Source organism: Salvia splendens, chromosome 6 (assembly GCF_004379255.2).
Source record: "Salvia splendens isolate huo1 chromosome 6, SspV2, whole genome shotgun sequence".
Lineage (NCBI taxonomy): Eukaryota > Viridiplantae > Streptophyta > Magnoliopsida > Lamiales > Lamiaceae > Salvia > Salvia splendens.
In genome coordinates this window covers 36477572-36494962 of record NC_056037.1, presented here as the reverse complement: position 1 = coordinate 36494962, position 17391 = coordinate 36477572, and the positions used below count along the sequence as shown (strand labels likewise).

At 33.7% G+C, this 17391-nt stretch overlaps 1 protein-coding gene across 6 annotated transcripts; it reads left to right on the top strand.

Annotated features, from left to right (window-relative positions):
* Positions 1 to 6811: 6811 nt before the first annotated feature.
* On the top strand, positions 6812 to 15490 carry LOC121807552. Of its 6 annotated transcripts, none has more exons than XM_042207812.1 (12): positions 6812 to 7178; positions 7814 to 7923; positions 8045 to 8101; positions 8209 to 8507; positions 8748 to 8995; positions 10034 to 12551; positions 12652 to 12711; positions 13492 to 13584; positions 13954 to 14057; positions 14232 to 14781; positions 14858 to 15001; positions 15071 to 15490. In XM_042207812.1, the coding sequence occupies exons 8-12, from the start codon at positions 13513 to 13515 to the stop codon at positions 15359 to 15361; spliced, it is 1161 nt and encodes a 386-aa protein (XP_042063746.1). In that variant the 5' UTR covers positions 6812 to 7178; positions 7814 to 7923; positions 8045 to 8101; positions 8209 to 8507; positions 8748 to 8995; positions 10034 to 12551; positions 12652 to 12711; positions 13492 to 13512; the 3' UTR covers positions 15362 to 15490. The 6 variants fall into 6 exon arrangements, with proteins under 6 accessions (XP_042063746.1, XP_042063745.1, XP_042063747.1 ...); XM_042207811.1 differs by having other exon boundaries at positions 10013 to 12551; XM_042207813.1 differs by having other exon boundaries at positions 10013 to 12551; positions 12652 to 12726.
* The last annotated feature ends 1901 nt before the right edge of the window (positions 15491 to 17391 follow it).

Below are 17391 nucleotides of genomic sequence, written 5' to 3'. Positions count from 1 at the left end.
CTTTAGCTAATTCTTCGTAGAGAATAGTCAGGCTGTCTAACTCGACAGCCATGACAGAACAGAGAAGAGATTGATGAGATTGAAGAGTGAGAGAATGATTTTTTTTTGAGTTTGAGATTGAAGTGAGAGACTAAGCAGAGTAATAAATGAGTAATGAGACGGTTTCAATACTAAATCAACGGTCACTATTTGTTGCTGCTTAACGGCATTATTCATTTTTAAAACATTATTCAAAACATCATTCAACTGCAGTTTAATCAGAGTAAAAGTGAACCATTTATTTGCTCCTATATATATTAATAAAACTCGATTTTAATTCTGTTCATTCTATATATTTTTGTTAATATATAATCGATATTCCTTTTCAAACCAAATAATAGTAGTAGTATTTCAGTGGAGTACTTTTTATGCATATAATAAAAATTTTAATGGTAATGCCTTTTAATGGTGACCCACAACAGTAGTTGGATACAATTTTCAAACTTAGGAAGATATTTATGAATAATATAAAAAGAAACTAATTTCCACACAGCTTAACTAAAGTAAAAATGTCTACTCACTAAATTGGCCCTATCGATGCAGTTAGCAAGATATTTTCCATTCAGGTATAATAGATCAATTATAAAATGTCTAATAGAAATTTCTTCTTGTAAAATGTTTATCATGGAAAATTCGGACATATTAGTTCATTCTGGTGTTAATTAATGAGAGAGATGATAAATTGCAAGCCAGTTGTTTTTCTTTCGGATGGAATAATGAATCAAGATTTAATTACTAAAGTACTACTATTTATAATATAAGGGTATTCGATACCCAAAATATATATAGTATTCGATTTGTAAAATTATGCTTCATGATTAAATTTGTACGTATTATATTTGGATCATGAGCAATGTTTTAAAAATCGGACCGGACCGGCCGGTTCGACCGGTCGGACCGCGAACCGGTAGGTAGTCCGGTCCGATTCACCCCTTTAAACCACCACTGCATTGAACCGCCGTGAACCGGTGGAACCGGCCGGTCAGACCGGTTGGACCGTGAACCGGAAACCGGTTTTCTATTATTTTTTCAAAATTTTTTAAAATTTGTTGTTGGTAGAGGTTGAACTCATGACCTCTCTTCTAGTTAAGAAGACATCTACTACTCCACCACATGGGCTCATTGAACAATTTGAACATTAAATATTTTTATACATTAACCATTAATTTTATCTATAAAAACTAATAATTCATTTTAATTTTATTATTCTTTAATATAATTGTTAATTATAATATATAATTATCATCCTTTATATATTAATGATGCTCTACTTACCACCTATATTATTATTAGTACCATATAAGATTCATTATTTACTATAAATAAATTTTTTATATTACATACTTAATTTATATACCCTAGCTATTGACATTAATGAATAATCTTATCTAAACTAATTAATAAGTACTTAATTCGTATTTAATTATATATTATTCTTAAATTAATATAAACATTATCTATTTTAATACATGAAATATTAAATTTTTTATCTAGACTAACTAATATTAAATATATATATCTGATTATATTTACTAAATTTTAATATTATTTATATTTATACATCACTAATTATCTATAAGGTTTAATGTTTTGTGATATATTATTAATTGTAAATCATTTACTAAATTTTATATATTTTTATATATATTTGCAACAGTAAAACGGTTAGACCGGTGGTTCGACCGGTTGGACCTGTTGAACCGTGAACCAGTAACGTCGCCGGTTCGCTTGCCGGTCCGATTTTTAAAACATTGATCATGAGATTTAATCTCATAGCTTTACTTTATATGAATAGTAATGTAATAATTAGTCACATAGTCAACTCTCTACTACTAAACAATCTCACAATCTAGGACGATAAATTAAGATTTCAACATCGAAATAGACAACCAAAACATTGTTACATTTTAGATTGCAAAATGATTTCATATTATGATTAATTAATTATCTTATTTTGTTGAATTATGGTTTATATTAGAATCTGTATATTTTTTTCAAGCATCCCTATATGTAACAAACGTTTGACTTCTCATTTTGGATTCTCAAACAACCCTATACATTTGGCATATGAAGGCTCACAATACGTCGTCGGTTGTCTCCAAAATAATGGAGTCGATACTTGAAAAGGGAAAATACCCTTTCATAGTGTCAATAGAGGAGCGAGGGTGTAAAGAATAATACTCCATCCGTCCCGCACTACTTGCACTTATTTCCTTTTTGGGTGTCTCAAGTTATTTGCACTCTTTCCATTTTTAGTAACAATTTATACCTACAGCCGTAATTGTTGACATTGTCTATCACTCATTCCTTAATCTCCGTGCCCAAAATGAAATGTGCGAGTAGTGCGGGATGGAGGGAGTATATATCACATTAATTTTTACCGACATGTTAAAATATTTAATGCGTGGGACATTAATGGTTCAACATGGCCACCAAATATAGTAAATTTCAAGCCAAATAGAATAAATATCCCTTTAGCTGCTACTAAATGACCTTGTTGAACAAACTAAGAGAAATTTCGGAATAAGGGGTTAAATTCGCTGACCTTTCGTAATTAGGGATTCAATTCGCTGACCTTTCGTAATTTGGGATCGAGGCATGCATATTCTTCAGAATAAGGGACTTGTGATATTTTATCTTATTTATGTTCTTTTTTAATATTATTTCTCACTAACCATTTATCAATTGCCTAAATTACCCCTTCAATTTTTTACCTAAATTCTACTTCAGAATTTTGAAGATCCAACGTTCAAATTTCAAATCTAGGATCTTATTCTCTATTTAATGCCTTTTTTCTTTAACAAAGTGCACCTGTGCACGTGCCGGTGGACGGGGATGCAATGCGATGCAATAACATGAATGGTGAATTGTAAAAGAAAAGTTAAAATATGATTCACCAGTAATATTTTTCTATATTTATAGTATTTCATTAAATAACTCACCTATATATAATGCTAATCTATACATATATAAAAGTTGAGTTTTGGTAGGGTTTGAATAACTATTTTATTCAAGGGATGTAAATGCAATACAAATATGATAGGAATTTATTTGGACGGTTATGGACTTATGGTGATAGGAATTAAATTGGTTAATTGATTACAATCATGATCATAATCATATACTCCTATATATTTGGACGGTTATTGTGATGGGAATTGAATATTTATAAATTTTGGATGCAATTATTTATTTAATTTGTGTGTCAACTTTTAATGCAATAACTGAAAAAATGTATTTGTTATATCTAATAATTAGGTCATGTATTGAAAAGAAAATGGAATAAATGGAATGTAACTCTTGTTCTCCGTTTAAAAAAAAAAAGAAATCAACTCCTGTTGTGCGTTTCTGTAACTATTTCAGTTACAGAGTCCATATAACCTTAGAATTAAAACAATAGATTACTCCATGTTGTGGCGTTTTTTAACCCAATAATATGATATGATTATACTATAATTTCTCTACGGCTCACAATTTAGTGAATATGAATAGGTTGTCCATGTCGTGCGATATACGTTTTTAAATTGCCAAATTAATTACTCCATATAATAATGATTTGATATTCTTTTGTCTATCTATACTTATTTGCTAGCTTATATTTCACTTGCACAATTCTTTCCTCCGTTGCGTCATGAATTTTCTACCAAAGAAGACTTTATTCTTAGTATGGTTCGTACTCTTTTCAATATATTAATATTCATCTATTTTAACCACTCTTTTGTATTATTATGTTCCTAATATTGTGATCTTACTAGAGGAAGAAAATTGAAACAATGAAATTAACATTCTTCAATGATCTCAAGCCTAGCAATACTTCACCGGTCATCAAAGTCTGGTATGTGCATGTTTTTGAAATGACTAAACGTGGATCCTAATGTAATTTCCTTGGAATGTGTTTTCCTTGGCTGTACCGTAGAAGCGTTGTTTCGTATCTTAGTACGTTATGTAGTTATTTATCTAAACTATTAATTATTAAAAAAATTCATGTAGGGCAATAGGATTCAAGGAACATTCCCTGCATTTTATAAAATAAGTTAAGTGATCAAATTAGGAATGATCAATCGTTTCTATTTGCTTTTTTTTTGTGAGAAATAGAGTCCATACTCCTATGACAAACTATTGTTAATATGCTTTGATTATTATTATTATTATTATTATTATTATTATTATTATTATTATTATTGTTGTTGTTGTTGTTGTTGTTGTTGTTGTTGTTGTTTAACATTGTGATAATCATCTAAAATTGCAAAAATTTAACATATTTTCTTTTATTATTGTAGTAATGTATGAAAGTATGTATGTTGTTTCATTCTATTTTGAGTAAAGGTCAAAATTGGTCCCGAACATATGCTCATTTTATCATTTTGATCCTAAACTTTATCTTTTGAATTTTTTGGTCCTAGACATTTCAAATCGGATCACAATTGGTCATCCGTCAACAATTCCGTTAATATTTAACGGTCAACGATTTTAACCACAATTTTGACCAACTTAAACAATTTTTAATTATTTAATCATCAAAATTATTTTTTTAAATAAAAGCATAAATTATTTATTAGAAATAATTAAATAATTTTTAAATAATTAAATTATTTATTCCAACTTAAAAAAAATTTAAATAACAAAATTATATATGATTTTATTTAAAAAAACAATTTTGATGATTAAATAATTAAAAATTATTTAAGTTGGTCAAAATTGTGTTTATCATAAAAAATCATAAATTATTTATTACAACTTAAACAATTTTTAAATAATCAAATTATTTATGATTTTATTTAAAAATATTTTTGATGATTAAATAATTAAAAATTGTTTAAGTTGGTCAAAATTGTGATTAAAATCGTTGACCGTTAAATATTAACGGAATTGTTAACGGAGGACCAATTGTGATCCGATTTGAAATGTTCAGGACCAAAAAATTCAAAAGTTAATGTTTAGGACCAAAATGATAAAATGGGCATATGTTCAGGACCAATTTTGGCATTTACTCTTCTATTTTTACCTACTAAAATTTTTGTGTAATATTTTGCATTATATTGAAAACTGTTAGAAGATTTCGTTAATAATTGAAATAATTATAACCTATTTTAGATTATGTTGCAATCATTTTATTCTATCAATTAAAAGTAACGTAACAATAATTATAGCATGCCCAAATTGCAATATATACACCAATGCAATACAAAAACTTGCGGCATTTATTACTTTATATTTTTTACATTTATTACTTTATATTTTGTACCTATAAATATGTCTCATTTGCTATTTTTCTTTTTCACAACTTCATTAGCTTCTCCGGTTACATTATTGGATTTTTCTCCAACAAGATAAAATGTTTTCAATATGGAATTCACCTTCCTTAATCCCTTAATGAGTTGTAGCCTAACAATATTTCATTGGTCATCAAAGTAAGGTTTGTATGTGTTTTTCAGATGAATGTGAAATTACGCTATCACTTTTAAATTTTATTTTGAGGATCATTCTCTGTTTAAGTTATGTTAGTTAATATTTAAACTTTTTCTTAATGTTAATTTGTTTTATTTTTTTGTTAACTTTGTTTTAGTTTCTTCTGGTGATCAACAAATTAAAGTTGAACTAGGACGGAGGGAGAATTTTATTGATATTTGGCTCATTTGTTGGTCATGATGAGTATATTTTAAAGTTAAGGGTTTAGGATTTATGTTTCTAGGTTTGGGGTTTTAGTGTATAGGATCACTATATTGCAATGAAATGAAGCTCGCTAATTTATAATTTCTACTAAAGTTAAGGGTTTAGGATTTAGGTTTTTAGTGTATAGGATCACTATATTGCAATGAAATGAAGCTCGATAATTTATAATTTCTATCTCTATTATGGATTAATTGATAAATTATTTTTCATTTAATATTTATGCTACATAATTATTTGGTATTATATATATTCTGGAAAAAAATATAATGTGCCGTGCATAGCACGGGAGAGATACTAGTCGGAAGATAAAGCTGAAGTTTCGATAAATAGTCAAGAAGTCAAGAACAATGCCTTAGCTGCTGTCACCATAGGTTAGCAATTCGAATAATTCAATTTAGGATGTTATATAGTGAAAATTACAAAAGAGCCCCTAAAGTAAATATTAGAGTTGCTCGCTGACTTATTACCTTCTCTCTCACCACAAATACACATATAAACAAACAGAAGGTTGTGTGCATATTTGATCACAGTAAAAACTTTTGGTAGTGAAAAAAGTTGGTGGAAAACATACAACTAAAATTTGCTCATGAGAACCAGTAAATTGAGACAAGAATCAGACGAGGATGAGGTCCAGATCTCGGATGTCTCAGATTATTGTCTGGCAGGGTTCACGGATTCCTCATCTAAGGTTTTCTTTATTTTTACTTTTTTTAGAATTTAGGTAAAAATTTGAAGGGGTAATTTAGACAATTAATAAATGGTTAGAGAGAAATAATATTAAAAAAGAACATAAATAAGATAAAATATCACAAATCTTTTATTCTAAAAAATGCGTTTGCCTCGATCCCAAATTACGAAAGGTCAGCGAATTGAATACCTAATTACGAAAGGTTAGCGAATTTAACCCCTTATTCCGAAATTTCTCACAAAGGTAAATGGTTCTAAGCGAAAAACAAGAACGAACTGAAAGAGAATAATGTTTATATTTGCATTATTTTATGTGGATATATTTACACGACAGAAGTACTGTAGTAAAGAGAAAAGAGAAAACAGAAAAGAGAAAACAGAAAAGAGAAATTAGTTAAAAGAAAATTAGATTAAATTCAGAGGAAAAAAAAATGCTTTCCCACATTTCCCACACCTCTTCTCTCACCGCCTTCTCCCTCCGCCCCTCTCTCACATAGAGATTCCGCCTCCTCCCTTTTAATTATCGGAAGTTCCGCTTCTCCTCCACCGCCTCAATGGACGGAACTTTTCCCCCTGCCTCCGTCGACTCCATTTCCGAAGATTTGAAAAATCAAAGATTGGAAAAAGACAATCATGTTTCCGACGGCATTAGAAATTCTGCGAATTCCGATATTATCGCTCCAAATAGGGCTAATTTGAAGCTGGAGGAACTCAAGTGAGACAACTCATTTGTTCGTGAACTGCCTGGAGATCCCAGGACCGATTCGATTCCGCGAGAGGTTTGATTTCTTTCGATTTATTGGCATTTTACTGCTCTGAATTTGTTATATTTGCGGTGAATTTTATTTTCGTGGTGTGGTTGGCTTGAATTAGGAGCTCTTACATTTCTTATCTTCGTAGTTGATTACAGGGGAAGTCTAGTTTATTGGATTGGATTTGATAGGCAAGCTGAGCTAAGTGAATCTGGATAAACAGTTTAGTAAAACTCTCAATCTGAAAAATATTTGTTGTTTTTTATTTCTTAACTTTTCAATTGATCGGGGGCTGTCTTATGGTAAAGGACATGTTTTTTTTCCTCAAAAATAGTTTAGTTAATTTGAAGGTTTAACTTATTCTATTAGAATTTGGCTGATAGGTTTAATTCGGTGACTGAAGTTTAGACACGACATTGGTAGGACTTGGGATATCAGCATGATTTCGAGATGATACATGAGAACCTTTTACCATGTCTTGCAGTGAGATATAACCTAGTATTTGGTCCATGGGACATTGTCTCATGCTTTTAGATCATTAAGAAGTCCTTTGTCAGCTAATGTCATTGGGATTAAGGTGCTTTGCATATCCATTCAGTTTGCTAACAATAACTGGATGCTATATCTTACGCTGCAACATGTCCGTTATCTGATATTTTCAGGTTTTGCATTCTTGTTACACAAGAGTATCACCATCTGCTGAGGTGGATAATCCTCAGCTTGTCGCATGGTCTGATTCAGTTGCAGAGTTACTTGATTTGGATGCAAGAGAGTAAGTTTAATTTTATGCAGTGATGCCTGGCTTCATTGGTTATTTCTACGCATCCGGTAAAAAATATATGCATATTCACAGCAGATAGTTGGTATTTTGTGGCTAATTTGTTTAATCTCAGATTTGAACGGCCTGATTTCCCTCAAATATTTTCTGGGGCATCGCCTTTATCTGGAGGGTGAGTTTCCGTGATTCTCCCTTTCCTTTTCTTTTCTTTTCATTATAACCCCCTTTTTAGTTTCTCACTCTGCCTTTAATTTCTCTTTATCCGTAACTTTTATATAGGATGTCTTATGCTCAGTGCTACGGAGGACATCAGTTTGGCATTTGGGCTGGCCAGTTGGGCGATGGTAGGGCAATTACGCTGGGAGAACTTGTTAATTCCAGTGGTCACAGGTGGGAATTGCAGCTTAAGGGTGCTGGGAAGACACCATACAGTCGATTTGCTGATGGCCTTGCAGTTCTACGCAGTAGTATCCGAGAGTTTCTCTGCAGTGAGGCATGCACTTTCTAGGAATCCCAACAACGCGCGCACTATGCCTAGTGACTACTGGAAAATATGTTACCAGCGACATGTTTTATGAGTACGTCTCTTTAATATGTGCTAAACATACTCAACTGGTTATGTATCTTCTTTCAGTCAAATAAGAGTATCATTACATCCAGGCCTATAAATTCATGGATTTTCCTAATTATCCATGCATGATCCATGTCATCATTCAAAAGATTTCCAGTTTTATCTTTGTTCTTTCACTTTCAATTACTTATTAAGCTGGTTAGCTACAAATTTCACAGTTGACAACCATTGGTTCATTTGATTGCAGTGGAAACCCAAAAGATGAACCTGGTGCAATTGTTTGCCGAGTTGCTCCATCCTTTCTTCTTTTTGGTTCATACCAAATCCATGCTTCAAGAGGAAAGGAGGATCTTGGCCTTGTTCGCACTTTGGCTGACTATACCATTAGGCATCACTTTCCCCATTTAGAGAACCTCAGTAAAAGCGGCAGTTTATCTTTCAGTACTGGTGAAGGAGATGATTCAGTGGTTGATTTAACTTCTAACAAATATGCTGGTATGTTACTCTATTTTAAATTTGAGGATTTTCTAGTCATACTCTGAGCGCTTGGTATTCATACGATATTGTTCTAGTCATCCCTGTAAGATCTTCCCCCATACACTTTTACATAACAGGTGTATATAAACTTATATTCATAGTTCATGGATTTCAATAGACCTGAAGAACAACTTTATGGATATATTTCTGAGCTGATACTCTAATGGGATAGTGTAGCGTTAATCATTTTTACTGGCCACACCTAATCATTGTGGTTATATCAGTATATATTCCTCACCACACATAAATGCTCACTGCCTATAAACCTAAGACTGTGACCATGCTACTGAGATTAAAATGAATTGCATGATCATCATTAGTACATTGTTTTTTCCTATTTCTCCTAAATAAGGGTTTTATGGTGTTTGTGGGTCATCAAGCTAGTGAATGGTCCATGTAGTTGTTGTTGATGGGCAATAATATGTACTGTGGTCAAGTCGGTCCTTTTCATCGCCAAGAATAATCTCTCATTTATTAATTTATGTTCTAAAGACTCTTTTAAGTATGGAGGACACTTGCTAATGACTATCACTCTGTTTACGTATTTACTTTGGTTTCAAATGAACAATGATCTCTTTTTATGAAAACAAGATTAAGATAGATGACGTGTGGAGTTGAATGAATCGATTTTCCTCTGTTATCCATTTCCAGTGTATTAACTTACTCCCTCCGTACACAAAAAATAGACCACATTCATCTATGGAAAGTTTTTAACAAAATAATAACCCTACACATCATTTTATTTACCACTTATGCCATTAGAATTAAAACTTCTCTCTTACACTAACACTACTTCTCTCTTATTTTTTCTCCATTTCTCTTACTTTTTTCCCTTCTCTCTTACTTTACCAATTTTACATTGAAATCACATATTATAAACGAATCACTAAAAGTTTAAAGATCAGTTTTTTTACTTTGAAGCACTGCTCAAACTCGACTTCTCATTCATTTAGTTCTAAAAATGTTGATTCTTAGGGTAAACATCAACATAAATAGGTAAACAAAAGGGTCAGACTATTATCAAAGAGCCTGAGCCTGAGCCCGGCATACTAAGCTGGAGGACGATAGAGAGGTGAGTTTAGTGGGTGGAATTGAGCCGAGAGGTGCTGCTACGGTGAAAGACGATGGGAGGAGAGAGATTTCGAGCTAACATATGCTTTGGGCTAACTAACAGTCAAACAAGAACGTCCCAATCTAATTTTCTTTTCTTTTCTTTTCTGTTTGCATGTTAAACTATTGATATATCTCTGCACCTTATAGGATAATTCAGGAGGCATAAACCGAGAATCACTTATCAAAAAAGAAAGTTGCGATATACTCTAAAAAGAATGATGATACAAGGTAACTGCTACACATGTATATTCAGAATGCAAAACGCTGATATGAACAAAATTTTTTTTTACTCCAAGTAACGAGATTAGTACTTGGTGATGCACAACCTTAATAGACAAGCAAAAGCCACTTCTTTCAGTAGGTACTCCTCCTCAGCCTAAATCCTAAACAAAACAAAAAATTGTTGTCAACCCCTAGAAAAAAGCCCAATTTCTTGGCAAAAAAAACTTGATTGAAATTTAAAAAAACCAAAATTTTTTATACCTGATCGTCATCCAGTGTAATCGCATCTGATGCTAAGAGCCACCGCAAGCTCGTAGATGTCATGATTGCTGGTATCTGCAACTATTTTATCAAGATTTGCCCTTTCTTGGTTAAGACGTTGAAGTTGGGCCTCTGTTGTGAGGTGAATTGTTTTAGAAGATATATCCTTTCTCAGAGATGTCTGCTGCTTTCCAATTGTCTTTTTCCTCTCCTTATTCCTCTTGAGTCTAGCTTCAGTTTGCTGCAGATTATGCTTGACAGCAGCCAGTTCGACCTTCAAATCGTTAACTTATTCGGTATCATTCTCGATGAGTTGATCAACTTTAGCTAATTCTTCGTAGAGAATAGTCAGGCTGTCTAACTCGACAGCCATGGCAGAACAGAGAGAAGAGATTGATGAGATTGAAGAGAGACAGAGAGAAGAGATTGATGAGATTGAAGAGAGACCGAGAGAAGAGATTGATGAGATTGAAGAGAGACAGACAACCTGACTATTCTCATCAATCTCTTCTCTCTGTTCTGCCATGGCTGTCGAGTTAGGCAGCCTGACTATTCTCTACGAAGAATTAGCTAAAGTTGATCAACTCATCGAGAATGATACCGAAGAAGTCAACGATTTGAAGGGCGAACTGGCTGCTGTCAAGCATAATCTGCAGCAAATTGAAGCTAGACTCAAGAGGAATAAGGAGAGGAAAAAGGCAATTGGAAAGCAGCAGACATCTCTGAGAAAGGATATGTCTTCTAAAACAATTCACCTCACAACAGAGGCCCAGCTTCAACGTCTTAACCAAGAAAGGGCCAATCTTGATAAAATAGTTGCAGATACCAGCAATCATGACATATACGAGCTTGCGGTGGCTCTTAGCATCAGAAACGATTACACTGGATGACGATTAGGTATAAAAAATTTTGGTTTTTTTAAATTTCAATCAAGTTTTTTTTGCCAAGAAATTGGGCTTTTTTCTAGGGTTTGACAACAATTTTTTGTTTTGTTTAGGATTTAGGCTGAGGAGGAGGAGTACCTACGGAAAGAAGTAGTTTTTGCTTGTCTATTAAGGTTGTGCATCACCAAGTACTAATCTCGTTACTTGGAGTAAAATTTTTTTTTGTTCATATCAGCTTTTTTCATTCTGAATATACATGTGTAGCAGTTACCTTGTATCATCATTCTTTTTAGAGTATATTCGTTTTATGCCTCCTGAATTATCCTATAAAGTGCAGAGATATATCAATAGTTTAACATGCAAACAGAAAAGAAAATTAGATTGGGACGTTCTTGTTTGACTGTTAGTTGCTTGACAGCCCTTCAAATCGTTGACTTCTTCGGTATCATTCTCGATGAGTTGATCAACTTTAGCTAATTCTTCGTAGAGAATAGTCAGGCTGTCTAACTCGACAGCCATGACAGAACAGAGAGAAGAGATTGATGAGATTGAAGAGAGACAGTGAGAAGAGATTGAAGAGAGACAGAGAGAAGAGATTGATGAGATTGAAGAGAGACAGACAACCTGACTATTCTCATCAATCTCTTCTCTCTGTTCTGCCATGGCTGTCGAGTTAGACAGCCTGACTATTCTCTACGAAGAATTAGCTAATGTTGATCAACTCATCGAGAATGATACCGAAGAAGTCAACGATTTGAAGGGCGAACTGGCTGCTGTCAAGCATAATTTGCAGCAAATTGAAGCTAGACTCAAGAGGAATAAGGAGAGGAAAAAGGCAATTGGAAAGCAGCAGACATCTCTGAGAAAGGATATGTCTTCTAAAACAATTCACCTCACAACAGAGGCCCAGCTTCAACGTCTTAACCAAGAAAGGGCCAATCTTGATAAAATAGTTGCAGATACCAGCAATCATGACATATACGAGCTTGCGGTGGCTCTTAGCATCAGAAGCGATTACACTGGATGACGATCAGGTATAAAAAATTTTGGTTTTTTAAAATTTCAATCAAGTTTTTTTTGCCAAGAAATTGGGCTTTTTTCTAGGGTTTGACAACAATTTTTTGTTTTGTTTAGGATTTAGGCTGAGGATGAGGAGTACCTACGGAAAGAAGTAGCTTTTGCTTGTCTATTAAGGTTGTGCATCACCAAGTACTAATCTCGTTACTTGGAGTAAAATTTTTTTTTGTTCATATCAGCGTTTTTCATTCTGAATATACATGTGCAGCAGTTACCTTGTATCATCATTCTTTTTAGAGTATATCGCAACTTTCTTTTTTGATAAGTGATTCTCGGTTTATGCCTCCTGAATTATCCTATAAAGTGCAGAGATATATCAATAGTTTAACATGCAAACAGAAAAGAAAAGAAAATTAGATTGGGACGTTCTTGTTTGACTGTTAGTTAGCCCAAAGCATATGTTAGCTCGAAATCTCTCTCCTCCAATCGTCTTTCACCGTAGGAGCACAACTCGGCTCAATTCCACCCACTAAACTCACCTCTCTATCGTCCTCTAGCTCAGTATGCCGGGCTTAGGCTCAGGCTCTTTGATAATAGTCTGACCCTTTTGTTTACCTATTTGTGTTGATGTTTACACTAAGAATCAACATTTTTAGAAGAACTAAATGAATGAGAAGTCGAGTTTGAGCAGCGCTTCAAAGTAAAAAACTGATCTTTAAACTTTTAGTGATTCGTTTATAATCTGTGGTTTCAAAATCGAGTTTGAGCAGAGCTTCTAAGTCTTTGGAATGAAAAAAAGTGTGTTCAAGATCGTTTGGTATCCTTGTTCGTTTGCTAAGATTAATCCTTCATATCTCATTTGGCATAATTGCTTGATTTGATTTTAGCCTTATTGCCTGGTACTAGTTGTACGGGTTGCCAATGCCATATGAAAAATCTGCTGATATCATTTTTCAGATTAGGCTAATCCATGCATATATGAGTCTCGAGCCAAATATAGGGTTGAGGATGGCGAAAGTGCAAAGGAGGCGCCTCGAAGATGACTACACGGTAAAAATCATTCTTGAGCTGCCTAATTATTGGTTTGTTTATGTTAGGGACGATAATCATTTCATTTTAAATCAACGTTCAAGTTCTTGTTGGTCCCATGATCTTTGAAATTAGAATATTAAATCATGAATTTTTAATTTTTTTCTATTGTTCCAACTTTAAAAAATGTTGTTGTTTAATGATGATCAAAACGATATGTTTCATTAAAATAAATTTTTTATTATTTATATTTCTTTTCTCATTTTAACAAAATACTGTCATTTTAACATCACCATACTAAAATTTGTGTACGAGACAATTGAGAAAAATTAAATCAAACTTCATGATTTAAAAGAAATAATCTGAATTGCGTTGAGTTTTCATTTTCAGGGTGATCGAATAAGCATGCTTCCAGATGATATATTAGTGTTAATATTATCTTCCTTGACCTTGAAAGAAGCTGCAAGGACTAGCACACTTTGCTCTCGATGGAGGTACTTGTGGACCCTACATGTCGATTGGATAGATACATTGAGAAATTATGACATAGATATGTTAAGAAACAAGTATGTTAGATAGGTTGATAGGCTACTCACCAAACTCCCCAAGGCCTCCACCACTAATCTCGTCAAATTCAGAGTCTTGTTCGATTTATCTTCATATTTCAGTGAACGGATCGATGATTGGCTTAGCTACGCTGTTAGTAGAAAGGTCGAGAGCATTGAATTGACCTGGAAGGCCAATTTACCAAGAAATTGTTACCCTTTCCCATACAAACAAGGCAACTTCCCCGACAATCTTAAGCTGCTGAAGAAGCTGAGTTTTAGTTATGTGAATGTGAGCTGTGAGGCCGTGGCGTTTTTGTTGGGGTACTGTCGTCTCCTCGAGCAACTGTCCCTATGTGGAATCCCGCTTTCGTCTCTGGTGGTTATTCGGACCTCGCTCGTGTTCAAATGCCTAGAAATCAGCCGGTGCAGTGCTCTCAACTCAGTTGTGGTCCGTGAATCGAAGGTTGTCTGCATCAAGTACAATGGTGCGGGTAAACCGCATTGTCGTTTCGAGCTCGTCGATGTTCCCCTCCTTACCGAGCTCTGGATTCAGGCGAATGCTCATCAACAATATATTTCTGCACTCGCAGACATTTTAAGCATGTTTGATTCTGTGCTTCCACAACTACACACACTCAAGATATATGCTATGTCCAATTATACCCGCAGGGTACGCTTTTGATTGATTTTCATTAAAGTGGGTTAATAAAATATTTAATTTCTTAAGATATACATATATTGTACAGAACACTTGGTCGGATGTTAAGATAATGCCTAATCTTAAGGAGTTGGGGGTGGTTCTTGGGAGTGATTACAGGGACAATCATCCTCTTTTGCCAATAATACATTGGTTTAGTGTAGCACCTTGCTTGCAGAGATTTGTGATAGAGGTAACTATCTACTCTTTATTTCCAATATCTTTTGAGATGAATTACTTTTGTTGATTAATGATTGTATAGGCGTCACACCAAGAGATGACCCAAGTAGACAAGAAGGAGTTGATATATGCTCCAAAATGGTATTCTCAGTATTGCTTGTGTAAAGGTAGGAGGGATTATTCTCCCATCAAGGAAGTAGTGTTTGTTGGATATCGTGGTGTGTGTAATCATTTTGAAATGATTGAACGATTGGTGACATACAGTCTTGCGCTAGAGAAGATAATTGTGGATCCACGATCTTTCTTGCTTTGCAAGAATATACGGTGGGATTACATTTCTCGAAACCAAATTTGCAAGGAATCGAGCAAATGAACAATTCAAATTCTATGCTACTTCAAGAATAAATGTCAACATTCTTTAGACTAGTGTTCGTGAATTTCATATTTTTTGAGATACTAAAAAAATATATTAAATTATAAACTTTGCAGTTGTTTTTCATGATATACTTTGCTCAACTACTTCGATTCTATTTTTATTGTTGGAAGCTCAATTTAGCCAAGGATGTAGCTTTTGTTTTAACTTTATTTTGTTTTTATGGTTAATGCTATTGTTTTTATTTGTTTTAACCTTTCAGTAGGTTGGGTTGTTTTGGATTAATTGATTAAACATGATACTACTAGCCTTTTTTTCAAAGCAAAATACTTATGTTAAAAGAATCGCGGAGCCTAAAATTTCATTAACACATCAATCTTACAAGATCCGACAATCAGTTTCTATATTTGATAGGCCCAAATATATTTATTTTATTGGATTAACTTTAGTCCTATTTTAAATATTTAATACTTTGGTGTTATTCGAAGTACCAAACATAAATCGAAAACAATCCTTTTGATCGATATAATGCAAATATTCCCTTTATTTGATGAAAAGAAACAACCATGAAATTCGGCTTAAACAAACCACGTTCTTTCGAGGACAACTGTAAAGAAAAAAAGTCGGGGCGTTACATCATCTCTTCTTCCGCATCAACGGAGGAGAGGCCGGATCCGCGTAGAAGTCATCTTAGCTCGAAGCTTTTGTAGTACCTGAGGGTTTAAAACAATCTTAATTATGTTTTTCGTTCATCGCTTTCATAGTCTAGTAGTTTAATCATGTTTGTTTTCAGCTGCTACTCTAGTTTCCTTTTCGTTGTTGTTTGATCTTTACATTTGTGCTAGAATTCTATTTCTGTCGCTTTTTACCGAAGATCTTTTAATGAAATTGAGTTTTTAGTTCAAGCTGTGTTAGATCTAGTGTTTTCTGCTTTGATCGCTTTTATTTGTTTTAGTTCCGCTCTGTTTATGCTTTCCCGTAGGTAGATTTATGTTTCCGTTCGCCAACTTGCATGAAAATAGTTTAGATAGCTTAGATATGCTCTTATTTACGTGATTTTCTTATGGATCTACGTTCGCTCTGTTTGATTTCATGTTTTACGTTGATGCTCTGTTTCAAATATGTTTTCCTTGTTTTCATCTAGTTGCTTAGTGAAGAAGTAGATAGAAGTTAGTTGGAACAACAGTCTCTGTCAGTTTTTCGTTACTTACAGCTTTTGAGTAGTGCGCGCATTTGTGTCAGTGGTCCCGCGTACCCTTGTCTTTTCAATTTTAGCTTAGTTGATCCAGTTAATTTCCTCAGTCCATGATGTCTCTAGTTTAGTTGATCAGTTCCTCTCCGTTAGTTAAAACTTAACCCAAATTAAAGCGTGGCCGCAGCCAACCTTCTAGATATCTCATTCCCAACTTCAACCGCATCCATCTCTGTGGGATTCGACCCTTACTTCTCTTTACTAGTTTAATAGTATTGTGAGTTAAGGTCTTGAATGCTCTCTGCGTCTCTTGTTCACAGCCCAACGACCAGTAGTAGTTATCCAACTTGAACCGGTTATCTCTTGACTTGATCAGGTTGTGCATGCTCTACGTGTTTTAAATTTACTTGTGAATTGTTGAGTACGAAGCGAGCAGTTTCAAAAATCTACCTCAGAATTTATTTTTACTATTTGAAAGTTTTATACCCCGTGCATAACACGAGTCTAAATTAAACTCAACACTATAGGCAGTCAACAGTCAAACATAAAGTTGAATAGTGTTTTAAAAAGGGATAACTGCCTTAAAAGTTACAAACTTTCACCAAATTCCGGTTTTCCCACAACCTATAAAATTGGCGTATAATGTCACGAACTTTACCTTATGTCGCTGATTTCCCACAATGGTTTTTCCGGTCAACGAGTAAGCTGATGTGTCGATTTTAATTGACGTGGCAGCTGATATGGTAAAAAATAGTTGACTGTACAATGACACTCAATTAACTTTAATTTACACTTTAAAAAATACACTACTACACTAAATTACACTAAAAAATTACAC

Excerpts from the sequence above, each read along its gene's own strand:
- LOC121807552 (XM_042207810.1), top strand. Across the intron at positions 14,058-14,231 it reads ACACTTTGCTCTCGATGGAG|TGAACGGATCGATGATTGGC; the intron begins GTACTTGTGGAC and ends TTCATATTTCAG. Across the intron at positions 14,782-14,857 it reads TGTCCAATTATACCCGCAGG|AACACTTGGTCGGATGTTAA; the intron begins GTACGCTTTTGA and ends TATATTGTACAG.